General features: G+C 34.0%; 1 protein-coding gene and 2 long non-coding RNA genes across 3 annotated transcripts in view; 2 read left to right on the top strand and 1 right to left on the bottom strand.

Annotated features, from left to right (window-relative positions):
• Positions 1-16,248, top strand: part of LOC125646433 (uncharacterized) — an 85,345-nt gene that overhangs the window by 33,246 nt on the left and 35,851 nt on the right. The window contains exons 2-5 of the mRNA XM_048872705.2: positions 3,053-3,114; positions 3,401-4,118; positions 6,858-8,002; positions 10,255-10,336. Coding sequence (XP_048728662.2) covers positions 3,071-3,114; positions 3,401-4,118; positions 6,858-8,002; positions 10,255-10,336 — 1,989 coding nt within the window. The 5' untranslated portion in view covers positions 3,053-3,070. The remainder of the gene's footprint in view (positions 1-3,052; positions 3,115-3,400; positions 4,119-6,857; positions 8,003-10,254; positions 10,337-16,248) is intronic.
• Positions 12,064-15,109, top strand: LOC130046727 (uncharacterized). Its single transcript, XR_008795714.1, has 2 exons — positions 12,064-12,643; positions 14,713-15,109. It is a non-coding gene; the product is annotated as an uncharacterized LOC130046727 (long non-coding RNA).
• LOC130046728 (uncharacterized) lies at positions 14,067-16,177 on the bottom strand. Its single transcript, XR_008795715.1, has 3 exons — positions 15,781-16,177; positions 14,974-15,072; positions 14,067-14,859 (listed from the first exon to the last, which is right to left on the bottom strand). It is a non-coding gene; the product is annotated as an uncharacterized LOC130046728 (long non-coding RNA).

The raw sequence follows: 16,248 nt of genomic DNA, 5'->3' as shown, positions 1-16,248 counted from the left end.
AAGGATACCACTGATTACCTTAATAAACCACCCTCATCGGGCCTGCCAGACCATACCCTCCTTGTGCCCATGGATGTAACCTCACCTTACACTAACATTCCACATATCGAGGCGTGTAGAGAGGTTTGGAACAATAGGGTAATTAAATGTCCTTCAACCGAATCACTCATTCAGCTTCTTGAACATGTCCTCAAGTTCAATAACTTTCATGTTCAATGGTGAACACTACCTGCAAATAAGTGGCACAGCTATGGGAACAAAAATGGCACCATCGTATGCCAACATCTTTATGGGGAGACTGGAACGTAGACTTCTACATTATTCACCAGTTAAACCCCTTAGTTGGCTACGTTTTATAGATGACATTGAGATGAAGTGGGTTAACGGTCGTGAAGGTTTGTTATTATTCTATGTTGAAATTGCCCACATTATGTAATTCTTTTCGTTGGTCGTCCTGAAAATTTCACAATCTGGTTGTTCGTGTCGTTGGTCATTTTAGTGCTTTATATATATATATATACACTTTGTGACCGTCGGGCCGAGCGAAGCATGTAATGATCATAGGTGTGTCCCAAGTGATAATTATAATTCCTTTAAACGCGGTAAATAATAATTCATTTAAAAATATGTTATTTATGAAATTCTCCTTGCTCTAAACGCCCAGTCACATTTAAAATATTAAAGGAGGATATAAGAGGATAACTACCTATTCATTCAACGCGGGGAATATAACGCCAACCGACGCAAACTGTGCATTGTGACATCACATTTAGCCTCGACTGTTTTCTCTCTTTCAATCAAGGCCTAGAAACAACAAGAATACATCCCGTTCGCAATATCATTTAATAACCCTTAAAGTGATGACTTAACAACGGTGCTGATTGAATGAAACATTGGTTTGATTTCTGTGTCAAAAAGTAAAATTCGTCTGGAGTTCATCTGCACTAAACACGCGGGACTACTTTTCTCTGGAATGTACCTTCCCCATTAACAATCTGATTAAAATACAGATCCCTCAATCTGCGCTGTGCGCTATTTGAGAGATCTGTATTTTAATCAGATTGTGCGTTATTTGAGAGATCTGTATTTTAATCAGATTGTGCGCTATTTGAGAGATCTGTATTTTAATCAGATTAGAAGTGCGCTATTTGAGAGATCTGTATTTTAATCAGATTACAAGTGCGCTATTTGAGAGATCTGTATTTTAATCAGATTGCCCCATTAACGGCCGTTCTAATTTTAGCGCTATTTATAGAACGGGAATTCCCACACATGCATTGTGAACGAAATGTATGCGTTTGATGCTACCAAAAATAAATACATCCAAAAATACAAATGAATTTAAATAAACAAGACACATAGGCTTAATGATGACGTGGCAGAATAGTCAACTTGATGACGTAGGGCACTGCCTGTTAGAAACGATTGTGGTCGAAGTATAGACAGTTACGATCTTCGGGCCGTGAGAGGGCTTCGCCCTCTATAATCACTCCTTGATTAACGCGATTTGTACAACGTTTCCTATGTTTGTTTATTTGCTAAACACTGACGCTATATATGACGTCACAATGCACTGTTTACATCAGTTGCAAAGTGTTTCCCGCGTTCAATGAATAGGTGGATCAAAATGTTTTAAGTTATAATACTTTGATTGAGCTCTGTCTTCACACGTTAGGTGCTAACTTCGAGATATTTTTTGTCCTGTTATGGATCTAGATGCAAGGTGAAGATAACGAACAGTGATCAATCTCATAACTCCTACAAGCAATACAAAATAGATAGTTGGGCAAACACAGACCCCTGGACACACCAGAGGTGGGATCAGGTGCCTAGGAGGAGTAAGCATCCCCTGTTGATACTAATACAGATACTAATGCCAATATTTTTGCTTCGCCCTCAAACACGGTCACGCCGTAAGACATTATTTATACCATTCATTTTTAACAAATTGAATGTTTGAATTACAAATTGCACGCCAGTCTTGTATTTTTGGCATTGAAAATTAAAATTCGAATAACTGTAGAAGCAACTAATGAACAAAACAAAATGGCGGCGCCCATATGGATCACAAAATTTTTAGTGAATGTACGTCGAGATTATCTCTATTCATTTGCTTATTTTCTCGTGTTTCCTTTTACATACGTGTTACTCTATATCATATCTATGTACATATATATACCCTATCAATATAATATGACTCTGTCACATTACGATCTATTTTTTGTTTGAAAAATTACCAATACGTTTCAGGGCTTGTACAACAAACCTTAGATTCTACATTGTAAACATTGGAGGGTTCCCAATTGCCCTAGATCGGACTCTAGATTTTTCTTAGTCGGCGAAATAGGGAGTTTAAAGATGACTGCAGATTTGTCAAACAGAATTACAAAATTAAATATGGCGGTTCAGCGATGGGAACGGTGGTCTTCAAGGAGAAATTAAATTACAAACTCGTCACTGATGAAATCAAGATCTTTACATATATTCTCTTATTCTCTTTAATACATTACAATGAGTGTTCAACATGAAATTCAATAGAAGGTTTCAATTTTACATTTTGTATGAAAATTAAAATACTTAATAGATATCATGAAGAGAAAATGTCACCGACACTACGACTATCATTAGTATTATTACTACAATATACTACTACTACTACTATACTACTACTACTGCTACTACTACTACTATTATTACTACTACTACTACTACTACTACTATACTACTACTACTGCTACCACCACCAGAACAACAACTACTACTACTGCTACTATTATTACTAATACTACTACAACAACAACAACAACAACAACAACTACTACTACCTCCACTACTACTACTATTACTACTTCTACTAATACTACTACTGCTACTTCTACAACTAATATCAATTCTACTACTATTATTATCACTAGTACTACTAACTAATTACTACTACTACTACTATTACTACTACTACTATTACTGAAATGTATATGAGTAAAAAAAAAACCTCGACGGGACTAAAACAATTATCATGATTTTTACTACTATCATGTTTTATTCATTTCAGATTGCAGTAAACGAAACAATGGAAGAATCAAACGAGTCAAAGACGAAAACAATGAAGGAGTTGTACGTATATAAAATACTGTAAAATTATTTCATAATGAGGTGAGGTGTAGAAACGTTTTTACTCTTGAATTTAAATTTAAATCCCTGCACTATTAAGAAAATATGCTTTACATACATGACACAAAGTTCCCACAAACATGCTCATTTTTTTCAAACGACGAAGATTTGATCCCAAGAAAAAAAACCCGGATTCTTAAATAGTTCAAAGGCTATTTTTCAGAGTTGCTTGGTAGTTAGGTTCAAAATGTGCTATTTATACTTGTTAGATGTTTTTGCCGTTTTGCAGGTATGAAAATACTAGTGACAACAATGCCAGTGATGGCCCGCAGATGAATACCACCAAGAAGAGCTGCTTTTCCATTTGGGTTTTCCTCAACAAACTTTCGGTCTTCTTTTTCTCAGTATTTCTGTTCTTGTCTATTCTTGTAACAAATGGAGTCGCCATTACAACATTCTATAGAATGCTCGGGCAGTTAAATCCCACCACGAATTTCTCATCTCTTAATTATCTTAGTGGAGGAGATGTGTTTTACAACAATTCTGTTAGCATGAAAGGAAACACTGAGATACACATATCCTGGTTTTGGGCTATTATGATTGTTCTCCTAGCCCCCCACGTCTACACAATCCTCTCATGTATTTGGATCAAATGTCATTCTCCACGTAAAATTTGCTGTGATTGTATTCCCACAAATGACGAAGAAATAGAAATAAATAACGATACAGCCGATGAAAACAAAACCGTAACAAACAGTACCACTAACAACAGATGTCCTAATGATATGAACAAACCCTCTAGCAGTGGAGGGTCTAATTATACTGCCATGAGTGGTATCACTAATGGTAGCACCATGAAGGAGGATGGCAGTGAAAGTGGCAATAAAAACAATGATAGCAGCAGCAACGACAAGAACAACAACAGTAACGACGACAACAACAGAATCAACGAAAACAGCAACCAGAACAAGGATAAAAGGAAAACAAATTTCAAACGCTTTGTATTGGTAAAGTAAACTGTATTCTCTGTCATCTATCATGATTTATTCTCTCATAGATTATTATAACAATTTTGTTTGATATATAATTAAATAGGTTCGCAACTGACATTTGGAGTAATGTCAATTTTTGGGGAAGTGTATTTTGATTTCTACATTGAAGGAGAATTAGGAAATTAAAAAGAAAAACTGAGGTCGCAACGCTTGTTATTGTGCTATAGTGTTCTAAACATGACCTTTTTGCATTTAAAATTTATTCGATTAAACTTGATTTTTCTGTTAGTGTCAACACAACATAAGCAACACAATTAACGTCCCGCTCTATAATTTTACATTCGTATGGTGGTGTTACCATTGCTGGTGAAGGGCTGTAAAACTTAGGCCTATGCTCTGCGCTTATGGCCTATGAGGAGGGAGGGATCTTTATCGTGCCAAACCTGCTGTGACACGGGACCTCAGTTTTTGCAGTCTTATCCAAAGGGCCGCCCCATTTAGTCGCCTCTTACGACAAGCAAGGGATACTGACGACCTTTTCTAATCTGGATCCCTACAAAAGAACAATATATAAAGTTCGATATATTGATTTGATTGCTAAAGAAGCGATGATTTATCCAATATGTAGAAAAACCTGGACTAAGCCAATGACCAAAACATATAAGAAACTAAAGATGATATAATTCTTAGGTCAGGGAAAGGAATTTTACTTTATTCGTATACATGGAGATAACTATCGTGCAGAATTACGTGGTTGAGAGTATGACAATGCTCAGAGAGAGATACTTGTCATTTATCCTGACTCACTTACAAAGCGATTACAAAGCTTGAAACCTGAAATTAAAACAAGAACACAAATTTTTTTTTGTAGAAAATCGAATTTTGGAGAACGCTAAAACTTGCATATTCTGCATGTATTGCTATTGAACAAGCAATCGAGTGTGCATTTGTGTAAGCTCTTTCAGCCAAACGACAAGTCAAAGAAACTGCTATGATAATCAAATGTTAGAATTTTGTCATAATCTCTGAATAGATGACTGTATAGAATTTTTTTTTTTTTTTTTGCATTTCTTAAGTCGTATCAGACAACCCATCTTTTTTCAAGGACAATAAAGTTTGACATGTGCCAGCTATGAATGTCAAATGGATATTACCTAAGTACCTCACGTTAGAAATGACTATGCGCCTTCTGACAAGAAGTACTGATTTAATTACACTATTAAACATGTTAGGTCAATGTAGAAGCTATTCGCATATACTATGTGGAGCTTGAAACTGCTATTTACAATGCGATTACAAATTCGGGATAAATACTGCCTGCAAGCATATCTCTTACACATATTTCAGTAATCCATAAATACACTTCGCCTTAATGCCAAACAAATTGATATAATTGTAATCAAGGGGTTACGTTCTTTAAAGCAAATTACATGTTTCTAAATGTCCATATTGTGTTTGTAAGATTTTCGATGTTTTCCATTTTTTAAACAATACTTTTATGACAAATTTCATGTTTTGACCCAAAACTTGAAAAAGTCTCCATGCATTAACGTCAAACAATCTGATTTACAAATAAAGGATTGCATACTTTCAGAAAATAATTGTTTTCAAAGGTGTATAAATCTATATTTGATCTGAAGAAGTTTTCCAAATTTCGGCGATTTCTAAAGAAAACAAATCATGTTTTAGACCCAGAATTAGTAAATGTCCCCATATATCTATGTGAAACATCTTGTCAATCAAAGGGTTACACAAGTTCAAATAATACTTGTTTACAAATGTCAATGACATCTACATCGGATCAGAAGTTTTCCCAGTTTTCGGCTATTATCTTTACGAATTTTAGATATTTGCCCCCAAACAGGAAAATGTCTCCATGTAAACAATCTGAGGTATAGTTAATGAGTTACATACTTTCAGAAAATAATTGTTTTCAAAGGTCCATATTATCTGTATAGGATCTGAAGAAGTTTTCCATTTTTCGGCGATTTTTAAAGAAAAAAATCAAGTTTTAGCCCCAAACCTTGTAAATGCCCCAAATATTTATTTCAAACAACTTGTTTTATAATCAAAGGGTTACATACGTTCACAAAATTCTTGTCTACAAATGCCAATTAAATCTATATAGGATCTGCAGTTTTTCCAGTATTCATAAATGTTAGGTTTTTACCCCCAAACTGGAAAAGGTCTTCATGCAAACAATCTGTTTTATAGTTAAAGGGTTACATACTTTCTAAAAATAATTTTTATCAAATGTCCACATTATCTATATAGGATCTGAAGAAGTTTTCCATTTTTCGGCGATTAATGCAAATGCCAATGACATCTCTATCGGATATGAAGTTTTTCCAGTTTTCAGCACAATTATTTTTCTTCTTTATTTTTATTTTTATTGTTTTTTATTTTTACAAATTTTATAATATTTGCTCCCAAACTCGTAAACACCCCCATGTAGAAATGTCAAACAACCTGATTTAGAATAAAGGGACTGTGTACTTTCAAAGAATACTTGTATGCAAATATCCCGAAAGGGGCACCCCATTACCTTTACTCGCCCATAGTCTATTATTAAGAGTAGTAAGGAAAGAAATTGTTTATACTTTGTACAAATTGATCAAGTAATAAGATCAGGACGACAGTACGCGGCTTTTTTTTTTTTTTTTTTTTTTTAGATAAATACATTAACGCTGGAGGCGATTTTAATTGGAATTATAATGGTAAAAACCCCTACTTATATGTACTTTCTGTTTTTAGGGGGTTTTGTATAGCTGTCGATCAATGATTTGGACTTTAGTCACTTATTGGTTATTACCATTAGTCGATGGAGTGACTGCGATGGTGGTCGTTGGACTATTCTCTACCATATATTCACAGCCATGGATGCTTAAACTATGTTGTAAGCAGTCAAGGAAACCAACCAGCATTCTTTTTGTACTTGGTGTTTTGCTGATCATCATTGTTTTATGCATAGAATTTTCAAATCATTCAAGAAATAGTGATCTTGAGATAAGATCAATCACCATCTCAATAGTCAGCGCTATATTCGCATTTATAAGTGAAATAATTCGTTTTTACCTTATAAAACGCCCACGCTCTCAACCAACAGAGAAGAATCAAGATCAGCCCAATCATCGGCCTCCAGATCACGTGTCAAGTGACAGAACAAAATTACCCCCAATTAAGAAAAAACAACACACAAAACAGGTAGATGGTGGCCCACCATTTTACAACCCCGTCACACCCTCTTCGGAAGCGGAAAATAATTCTAAACTGACTGGAGGCCCAGGAAACAATACTAAATCAGGAAATTCACAAGACAAAAAGATACTTCTTCGTATCTTTCGTTGTTGTTGTTTCGTTCAAAACATATGCATATTAAGGAAGAAAGAAACATTTTACATTGTGTTATCGTGTGTCCAGTCTGTTATAATTGTTTTATTCTCACTGGTTGCAATTTCAGGACCTTGTGGGGATATAATTAGCTATTTCTCAATGGGATCATCTCTGAAATGTCGTTTTATGGAATACGACGTCTCATTCATTGCTGGAGGAAATGGAGAGGCGTATTTTTCCTCATTTTTATGCATACTTTCTTCATTTGTTTGTCTTAAGATGTGTTATTATGCATGCGTTACAAACGTACAAGCTACTTGCTGTTATTTACCTCTCCTTGTGAGCACTTTACTGACGCCAGTATTCATGGCTCTCTCCTCACGGTACCGCTGGTCTGTTCTTGGTTACTTGATCATGCCGAATGACTTCACACATGGGTTTGAGATAAATTTAAGGTCAGGTGCACTTATCTCTGCTGCAGTGGTTTGGATGATTGTAGTTGTTCGTGTTTGTGTTAACAGAATATTCAAGGGAAATCCTGCAGAACAAATGGAGCACCAAGAACGGTAAATACTATTATATCATTTCGTTACTGCGAAATCATTTATTTTCTTTGGATTCTAATTTTTTGTTCTGATATACATGTAAACAACCTTGTCAGAAAGGATAAAAATATAAAAGGAATATCAAAATCTCATATCAGATACATCAAAACAAAAGTGTATACCTTCTGTGTCTAGGAAAACGAATTAGTACGGTTACATGAGGAATATGCATTTCTCCCCGCTGACAAAGTCTATAACAACTATGTCTTTGTAATACTCGTCATTACAACTGTGTTCTGAACGCATTTGGTTTTAATTCCATATTTGGTAATCCTACGTATAGTCCAAGTTCCCTTTCAAAAGATGAAATTCTTCAAAATCACACTTCAGTTTTAAACACATTTAACATCCCAGTCAATGGAATGAATCAAGATGAGTTACCGTACTTGTAGTGAATTGCAAAACATAACAAAATCCCTTACAAACAGGTATATATTGTTAGATCTAGTAAATGTTCTACCATACCTCTATCTTGGTTCCTCACGACAATATTAACTGCTGTGAAGAAATTTCAAATGCATTGTGCCACAATATACGTGAAAAGTGGTGTAAATCAAAAGTGGATTTAAAACATTCTAAAAACTTCAGTAAATTTGAAATAACGAAACTTTTCTCAAATAAACAGCAACAAAATGTAAATAAATTTTCAACACTTTACACGACCATTCCTCACGATAACGTCATAGACAACTGCTTCTTTTTCAATAAAAATGGAACACGGAAATAAAAAGACGAAAACAACGAATAGTGATCAATCTCATAATAAAGAGTTTGGCAAACACAGACACCTGAATATTCCAGAGGTGGGATCATATCCCTGAAAACTGAAAATAAAAGACGTCACGGAGTTTTCCACATCTCATTCACACTTGGATATTTTGTTGAACATAGATTTTAACGGCAACATAACAACTAACCTTTATTAAAAGGTAAAAATAACGAACAGTGACAAATGTCATAACTCCCATTAGAATACAAAATAGAGATTCGAGCAAATACGGACCCCAAGATATACCAGAGGTAGGATCAGGTGTTTTGGGCCGGTAAGCATTCTATTTTGACCAGTCACACCCGCTTTGAACCATACATGCATATTTATATAACAAATGGAATTAATTCAGCTTCTCCGTTAGCAGTTTGATATTGCTTTGGTCGTTATAACGATCTACCTAACAAATAAAACCTTTTATCAAGTTGAATGCTGTTTGATATGTTTCATGCTATTTGTGATATCGTTCTTTAGAAATTACATATCAATTTTGATGATGGATTTCTCAGTTTACCTGATCAAGATAAAGGGATAGTGGCGGGTGCGACCGGTCAACAACGAATGCTTACATTTCTAAGGCACCTGCTCCCACTTTCGGCGTGTCCAGGAGTCTGTGTTTACCATATTCTTAATTTTGCATTTTCTATAAGAATTATGAAATATGAAATTGATCACCGTTTGTTAACTTCATTTTGAAAAGTGAACATAAGAAATAGTTATTAATATCATCACTCCTGTAAGTAATGCAAAAAGAAGAGTTGGGCAAACACAGACCGCTAGACATACCAGCGGTGGGATTAATTGCCGAAAAGGAGTAAGCATCCCATCTTGACCGGTCGCACCAGCCGTGAGTCATATATCTTGATCAGATAAACGAAGTAATCCGTATTCAAAACCAGTGTGTAAAGAACGGCCTAACAATTGGTATGAAACACGCCAGACAGCAATTTGTCATAATGTAAGACAGATATTTCATTTTGTTTGTAGTTTTCCCCCACAAATCACGTTGATGGAATATTCTCATGAGTAAATTCATATACCAACTGCAAAAAGAATAGGCCCCATAGCGACAAATAGTTATTCATGTCCGTGATATGTAAAATATACATGTATATGAAAGGGAAATTCTGAAATACACAATGTGTAAGTTTGGTTTAGTACTTCATTAACACTCACATGTAGCTGTTGATTACAGTTCAATGACATTTACCTGTATGCGTTGGATATCCTTGTTTTATTACGTTTATGGAATTGCGGAATTGATCACTGGTCGTTATATTATCTTCACCTTGTATTTCTTGCATATGCATAAACTATTGTTCAACTATACAAAATTGTTTCGGAACCTATTACTGCCCGCCTTGAAAGTTTTGTTTTATAATATAACAGATTAAGGAAACATAACAGATTGGTTTTTTTTAATTTTATGTATTTCTTTTACCAGCCTCTTCATGTACCCCTATTTCCATACTGCGGGACTGGCAATGTCAATATTTTGGAGCAGAATCTCTAAACTGGATGATCTGGTAAATTGATGTAGTTATTCTTTTGTATGTAAAACTTATACGGTACCAATTTTGATGCACCAGATGCGCATGTCCGTGATATGTAAAATATACATGTATATGAAAGGGAAATTCTAAAATACACAATGTGTAAGTTTGGTTTAGTACTTTATTAACACTCACATGTAGCTGTCGATTACAGTTCACAAGTATACAAGGGAACACATACATACAATAAGATGTATTATATCTCTGCAAATGAATTTTCACTATACATGTATAATTGTAATAAAAACGATTTTGATCATTCCCAGAAAATCATCGTAAGATAACTGACTGTCATGCTAGAATGTCGTTAAGTTAGATGAACTTGTACACACCTATTCGAAATCTAGCAATTTCGTTTGATCTCATGAAAAATTCTGATAGCGATATGATTCCGAGGCAAAACCAATGACAATGGGCTTACTATCGGGAACTGACATCTTGCAGGTTCCGCAAATGATATACTGTAACGGCATACAATCGAATTACAAGATAATGAGTATATGCTATTTTAATATATTTTAATATATCGATTATAAATGACATAATGTATACCCTATTCATACATTGAATTACAAGGAAATTAATGTATGTATAAGATTTGCATTTCAGAATTTCTATGGTCATCAGAATGATCTAATTTACAAACTACAATCTGTCATTATATCAAATGCTGTTTGACATCTTTCATACTAATAGTTAGACTGTTCTTTACAAACTGATTTCGAATACGGATTACTACGTTTACCTATAGGTATAGGTATAGGGCTCACGACGGGTGTGACCGATCGACAGAGTATGCTTACTCCTCCTAGGCACATGGTCACACCTATTGTATGTCCAGGGATTCGTATCTGCCTTACCCATAATTTTATATTCTGTATAGGAATTGTGAAATTGATCACTGCTTGCTACACTTATCTTTTCCCGGTATATCAATATATTGAATTACAATGGAATTGAATATGTTACTGTTCACAAGTACCTTGGTCTTACCTTTTGCAATGATTTAAACTGGTCTTTGCATATTGAAAGCATTGTTAATAATGCGTATAAAAACTTGGTTTGTTAAAAAAGTTAAAATTTACTGTAGGAACAATCAACAATGTATACAGACCTGTATTACAATATGTCTCTGTAGTCTGGGATGAATGTGCGGGTTTTGATTCACATCAGTTTAAAAAATTTCAATTATTGACTGCCAGGATAGTAACTGGTCTTCCAATTTTCGCTTCACTTGATTCACTTTATTTTAAAACTGGGTGGGAACCCTTTCTGATAGAAGACAAACAGCTAAATTAACAGATATGTTTAAAATCCATAACAATTTAGTTCCTCAATGTTTGAAAGAAATTTGCCCAAATATTCACAGAAATTTATCATCATATAATACCCGTAATTCTAGTGATCACACACTTTCTAGATGCAGACTTGAATTATATAAATAGTCATTTATTCCCGACACAGTCAGAAAATGGAACTTGCTGAACTGAGAAATAAGGGAGATAACTTCAATTGATAAATTCAAAAACACATTAAAATAACACCCTCGAAACCACCTTTATACTATTCATATGGCCAGTGATATTTTAATATTGTATATGTGGTCATATTGAGGATGCCCATTATTTCTTCTTTGCATACAAAAGATACCCTCAAGCAAGAAATTGTTTGTTCAATGAACTGCTTCACCTAAATGATATTGCAGTTGTCGATACCCACCTTTTATTATTGGGAAATGAATATTTTTCAAATGATTAAAATTGTTATATTTTCAGAGCAGTTCAGAAGTTTATTAAGAACTCCAACAAATCTTAATCAGCCCTATATATCATATGTTTTAGATATGCTTTGCATTTTATGGCTGATTATGTACTTACATGAACCTATACATATATTGTATATCATCGTAATAGCCGTGTTTCGAGTTACTCCGGAACACAGTGTTTATTCTGTGTTTAGTCACGCCGCGTCAAAAATGTTCCACAGGGTTACTTCCGGTTTATCGTTGTTTACCTACCAACAGTCGACACTTCGTGTATTAGGCCTAGGCTTAATTTTGTCGATCATCATGAAATTGAAATACACATTTAATAGTTTGGGGTGTATGCGGTACATATTTGTTTATGAGCGTTTGATAAGCTACTATTGATCTACGAAATACAACGAAAGACTTCGTCAAGAACAGAAGAAGACGATGCATGTCGTGTAAGGCCCAGCTGTCTAGTAACCGGAGGGGTAAAGGAAAAGAACGTATTAGACTCACTGAAACCTGTCAAACAGGTAAAATGAAAATTATGACGACATTTTATATATATACAAAACACAATGTGCACTGCTTCATAAAGCAGGCATTAAGTCCAGTACAGTCTAGGGCCTATGTGAAATAGAATTTACGTTACCAAATCGGGGCCAAAATGGGCATAAACATGTAACATATATAACCAGGTCCATTCCAAAGACTATTTCTACCTACGTAGCTATTAATAGCTACCTAGGTATTTAGAGCTACTTAAAGTAGCTACTTTTACATGTTTTTAAAGATATAAATAAATAATAATTAAGGCACATCTTTTAAACAGGTCAGTCGTTTTATGTATCATGTTGTGCATGTGCATGACAAAATTCGGAGTGTAAATTTAAATACTTTACGAGGGTGGAAAACGTAGAGGAAATTGCATGAAAAATCAACTCAAAAACTTTTAATGTAAGAGTGCATGAATGTTAACTTTAAAATTAATAAAGATTTGTAAAACATTCTAGACTTCTTATCATTTATCTTTGATCCTAAGTTCCTAGAAAATGGAAGTGGGTGCAGTTATTGATGCAAATTTGAAAGTAATCATTTTTTGTCCAATATTTTTGTGGTATTCATTGTCAGTATAAGTGAATCAAGAAATTTGGTACACACCATGTTGCGCCGTTCCTGCGTTTGGCCACGAAGTGCAAGTAAAGGAAAACGTAGGTAAAAATAGCTACCTGGAGTAGGTTTAAATACCTAGGTAGCTATAAGTAGCTACTTAGGTCTTTGGACTGCACCTGATAATTATTGATATAAAATTTAGATAATGACAATACACAGTGAAAAGTAATAGATTAACTATAATATTATAGGTATTTGAAATGGCTTTATTATTTAAAGCTAGTTTAGATTGAATTAGACTGGGTTTCTAAGTGCAATGATATAGCCATATGTGGGTGAGGATAAAATTATCTACTTGGGTATAGTCAATATGCTGTCTAATTTGAAAATAATTATTTATCAACTAATACTTGTGTTACAAATTAAGTCTTTGGAGTTCGACTTTTAATGATATACTCATGTAATTGGAAGAATTTTTAGCATGACTATTTATTGTTGTAGTCATTTTACTGACTTTTCACAATCCAGTAGGTATTTGTGATTACTGCTCATATTTATATCACTGAACAAAATATATATCTGATCATGATTAAGGTAATATTATTCCTTTCAGCAACATAATTTCAATTAGGTGCTCATAGACTGGTCCAGCACAATCTCTAGTATACTTAGCTATATAAATATGCTAATCAAGCTATATAGCTTTTTAAAGCTAATTGAAATTGCTTGATATAACTATTTCAAATCTTCTATCAAATATATTTTTAAAACATAAAAATTGAATTTCTAAGTGAAAATATTTCATCCTTGTACTTGAAACAACACACTGTAAACAAAAAAAGCTTCTTAAACTATGTACCTTAGGAAGAATTTTGATTCAAAATTGTCAAATGTTTAGGATTATTAAGTTGTTACAGATTCCACATTGTAAAGTCATCATATACTTATCAAAGCTTCGACACACACAAGGTAGTGGACAGTTATCAATACAAAAGAAATTCTCTTTTCATGAAAATTCTTAAAATGACATATGATCTATACCTAGAATAGTGTTGTAGTTAGTTCAAAGTACATGTATATTGTTATGTGTCATTGCACTTAAGAAATTTAATCGAAACTAGCTTAATGAAGCTGTTTGAAATAGCTTTATAAAACTATATAGCTAAATATAGAGATTGTGCTGGGCCTGATAGATATAGCAATGCAGAGGAAATCCATCATATGCATCAAAAGTTTGAAAAAGGTGAATTGACTTAAATATAAATAAAATCATGAAAACTCATACATTCACAGTTTTAATATGAATTACTTCATGTATTTCCAAATAAGTTAAAAAAAAATATACATGTATGTACAGTGAACAGTATTTTTAACAAATACATGAATTATAATTTCAGCATTATTATTTTTTTTTTTTTTTTTTACATCTTTGCTTCTCAAATTGACAAAAGTCTATTATCAATATTGTGGCATCCCTCCTCTTTTTCAGGTATATGGGAACAGGATCATTTTCCATGCCTTTCACCTGAGGTCTTCAGTTTCATCATTAATCATCTGAATGTCGGTATGCCAAACTCTCATGATGTCATGCCATTACTGGATATTCCTTAACACTGGTTTATTTAAGCCACACTACCTATAACATTACCAAAATATTAGACTGAAAATTTTCAAATACACAAGATTTGAAGCAGCAATAGAAAAGAATTACATATGTATAACACACAAAAAAGAAGAAATTAATTCTCACCTGGCTGATATGAACTTTTTACTCCTTTTTAGCTCCCTTTCACTGCATACCAGCCAATAACTAGCAGTTATTATATGCAGATCAGCCATTGTTATCAACCTGTGTATATATATGTTGAATGAAATATGAATGAAAATTGTTGTTCTTTGTTATTCTTTTTAAAATATATATATATACTCAATAGTATATTTCCTTACACAGTACTGAATCAAAGGGGTAGGAGAGCAAATACATAATATATAACCTGGCTCATGTTCAGCTGGTTCCATTCTTGTATACAAGTGGTTTGAGTGGAAATGTACATATCTGATGTACATGTACATGCAAAGTACCTTGATTGCACAGGCAATATGCATCACTTGTGTTCGAATTTACTATTAAAGAGTACCCCAAGGGATGCATATTGCCTGTGCTTGATTTGTATTAAAAGTTGGAGAAAAGATCAATGTTCTTTGATATAATTCAAAATTTTGCAGTGAATGAACCATCGGTATGGAGCTTGAATAAATGATCATGCAAATTCTAGTATAGATCCGTAGGGATATTTTATCTGGTGTTCTCATATTTTATTTAATTGGCAGATATATATACCCCCCCCCCCCCTCTCACTCCCTTGTGAAATTGCTTCGTAATTTTTATGAGCCTGAACCATAAGTTCATAATTGAAATTCTCTATTTAATGTCACATGAACACCGTTGTAAAATACATACACTGCTCAGATGTGGATGAGGGTACAAGTATACCTATTCTTAAGATTGACAAGATTTTGCACAGTCTATATTATATATTTAAGAGTCAGTACAAACCTCTTGGTTTTCCTAAAAGTTAATATAAGGAAACTGGCTAGAACAATGATGTTTCTTTGTTGGTTCAGCTTTCACGGAATGTAATAATCGCACTCAATTTCGGCTGGTCGTGGTTTTCTACACAAATGACGCCATCGTTTCCTCTGCGTGAACGCTTTTCCCGGGTGTGGGAAAAGGTAAACTTTGACATCTTCCCAAGTAAATATATATCCCTTGCTATCCTTTATCTGATTTGCGACAGTTTGTGCCGCAAAATCTATATTTTGTCAAAAACAATTTTGTTACCAGTGTAAACAAAATTAACCGGAAGTACCCCTGTGGAACATTTTGCTCATATCACGTGACCGGCGTGGCTAAATACGAAAAATCCCGGGTGTTCCGGAGGAACTCGAAACACGGCTATTGTATATCATTAACGATTATCATATTTTCTGTGGTACGACAATCTTTATTTGTATATGTATAACA

Source organism: Ostrea edulis, chromosome 6 (genome assembly GCF_947568905.1).
Source record: "Ostrea edulis chromosome 6, xbOstEdul1.1, whole genome shotgun sequence".
Taxonomy (NCBI): domain Eukaryota; kingdom Metazoa; phylum Mollusca; class Bivalvia; order Ostreida; family Ostreidae; genus Ostrea; species Ostrea edulis.
This window is presented reverse-complemented; position numbering and strand designations above follow the sequence as displayed.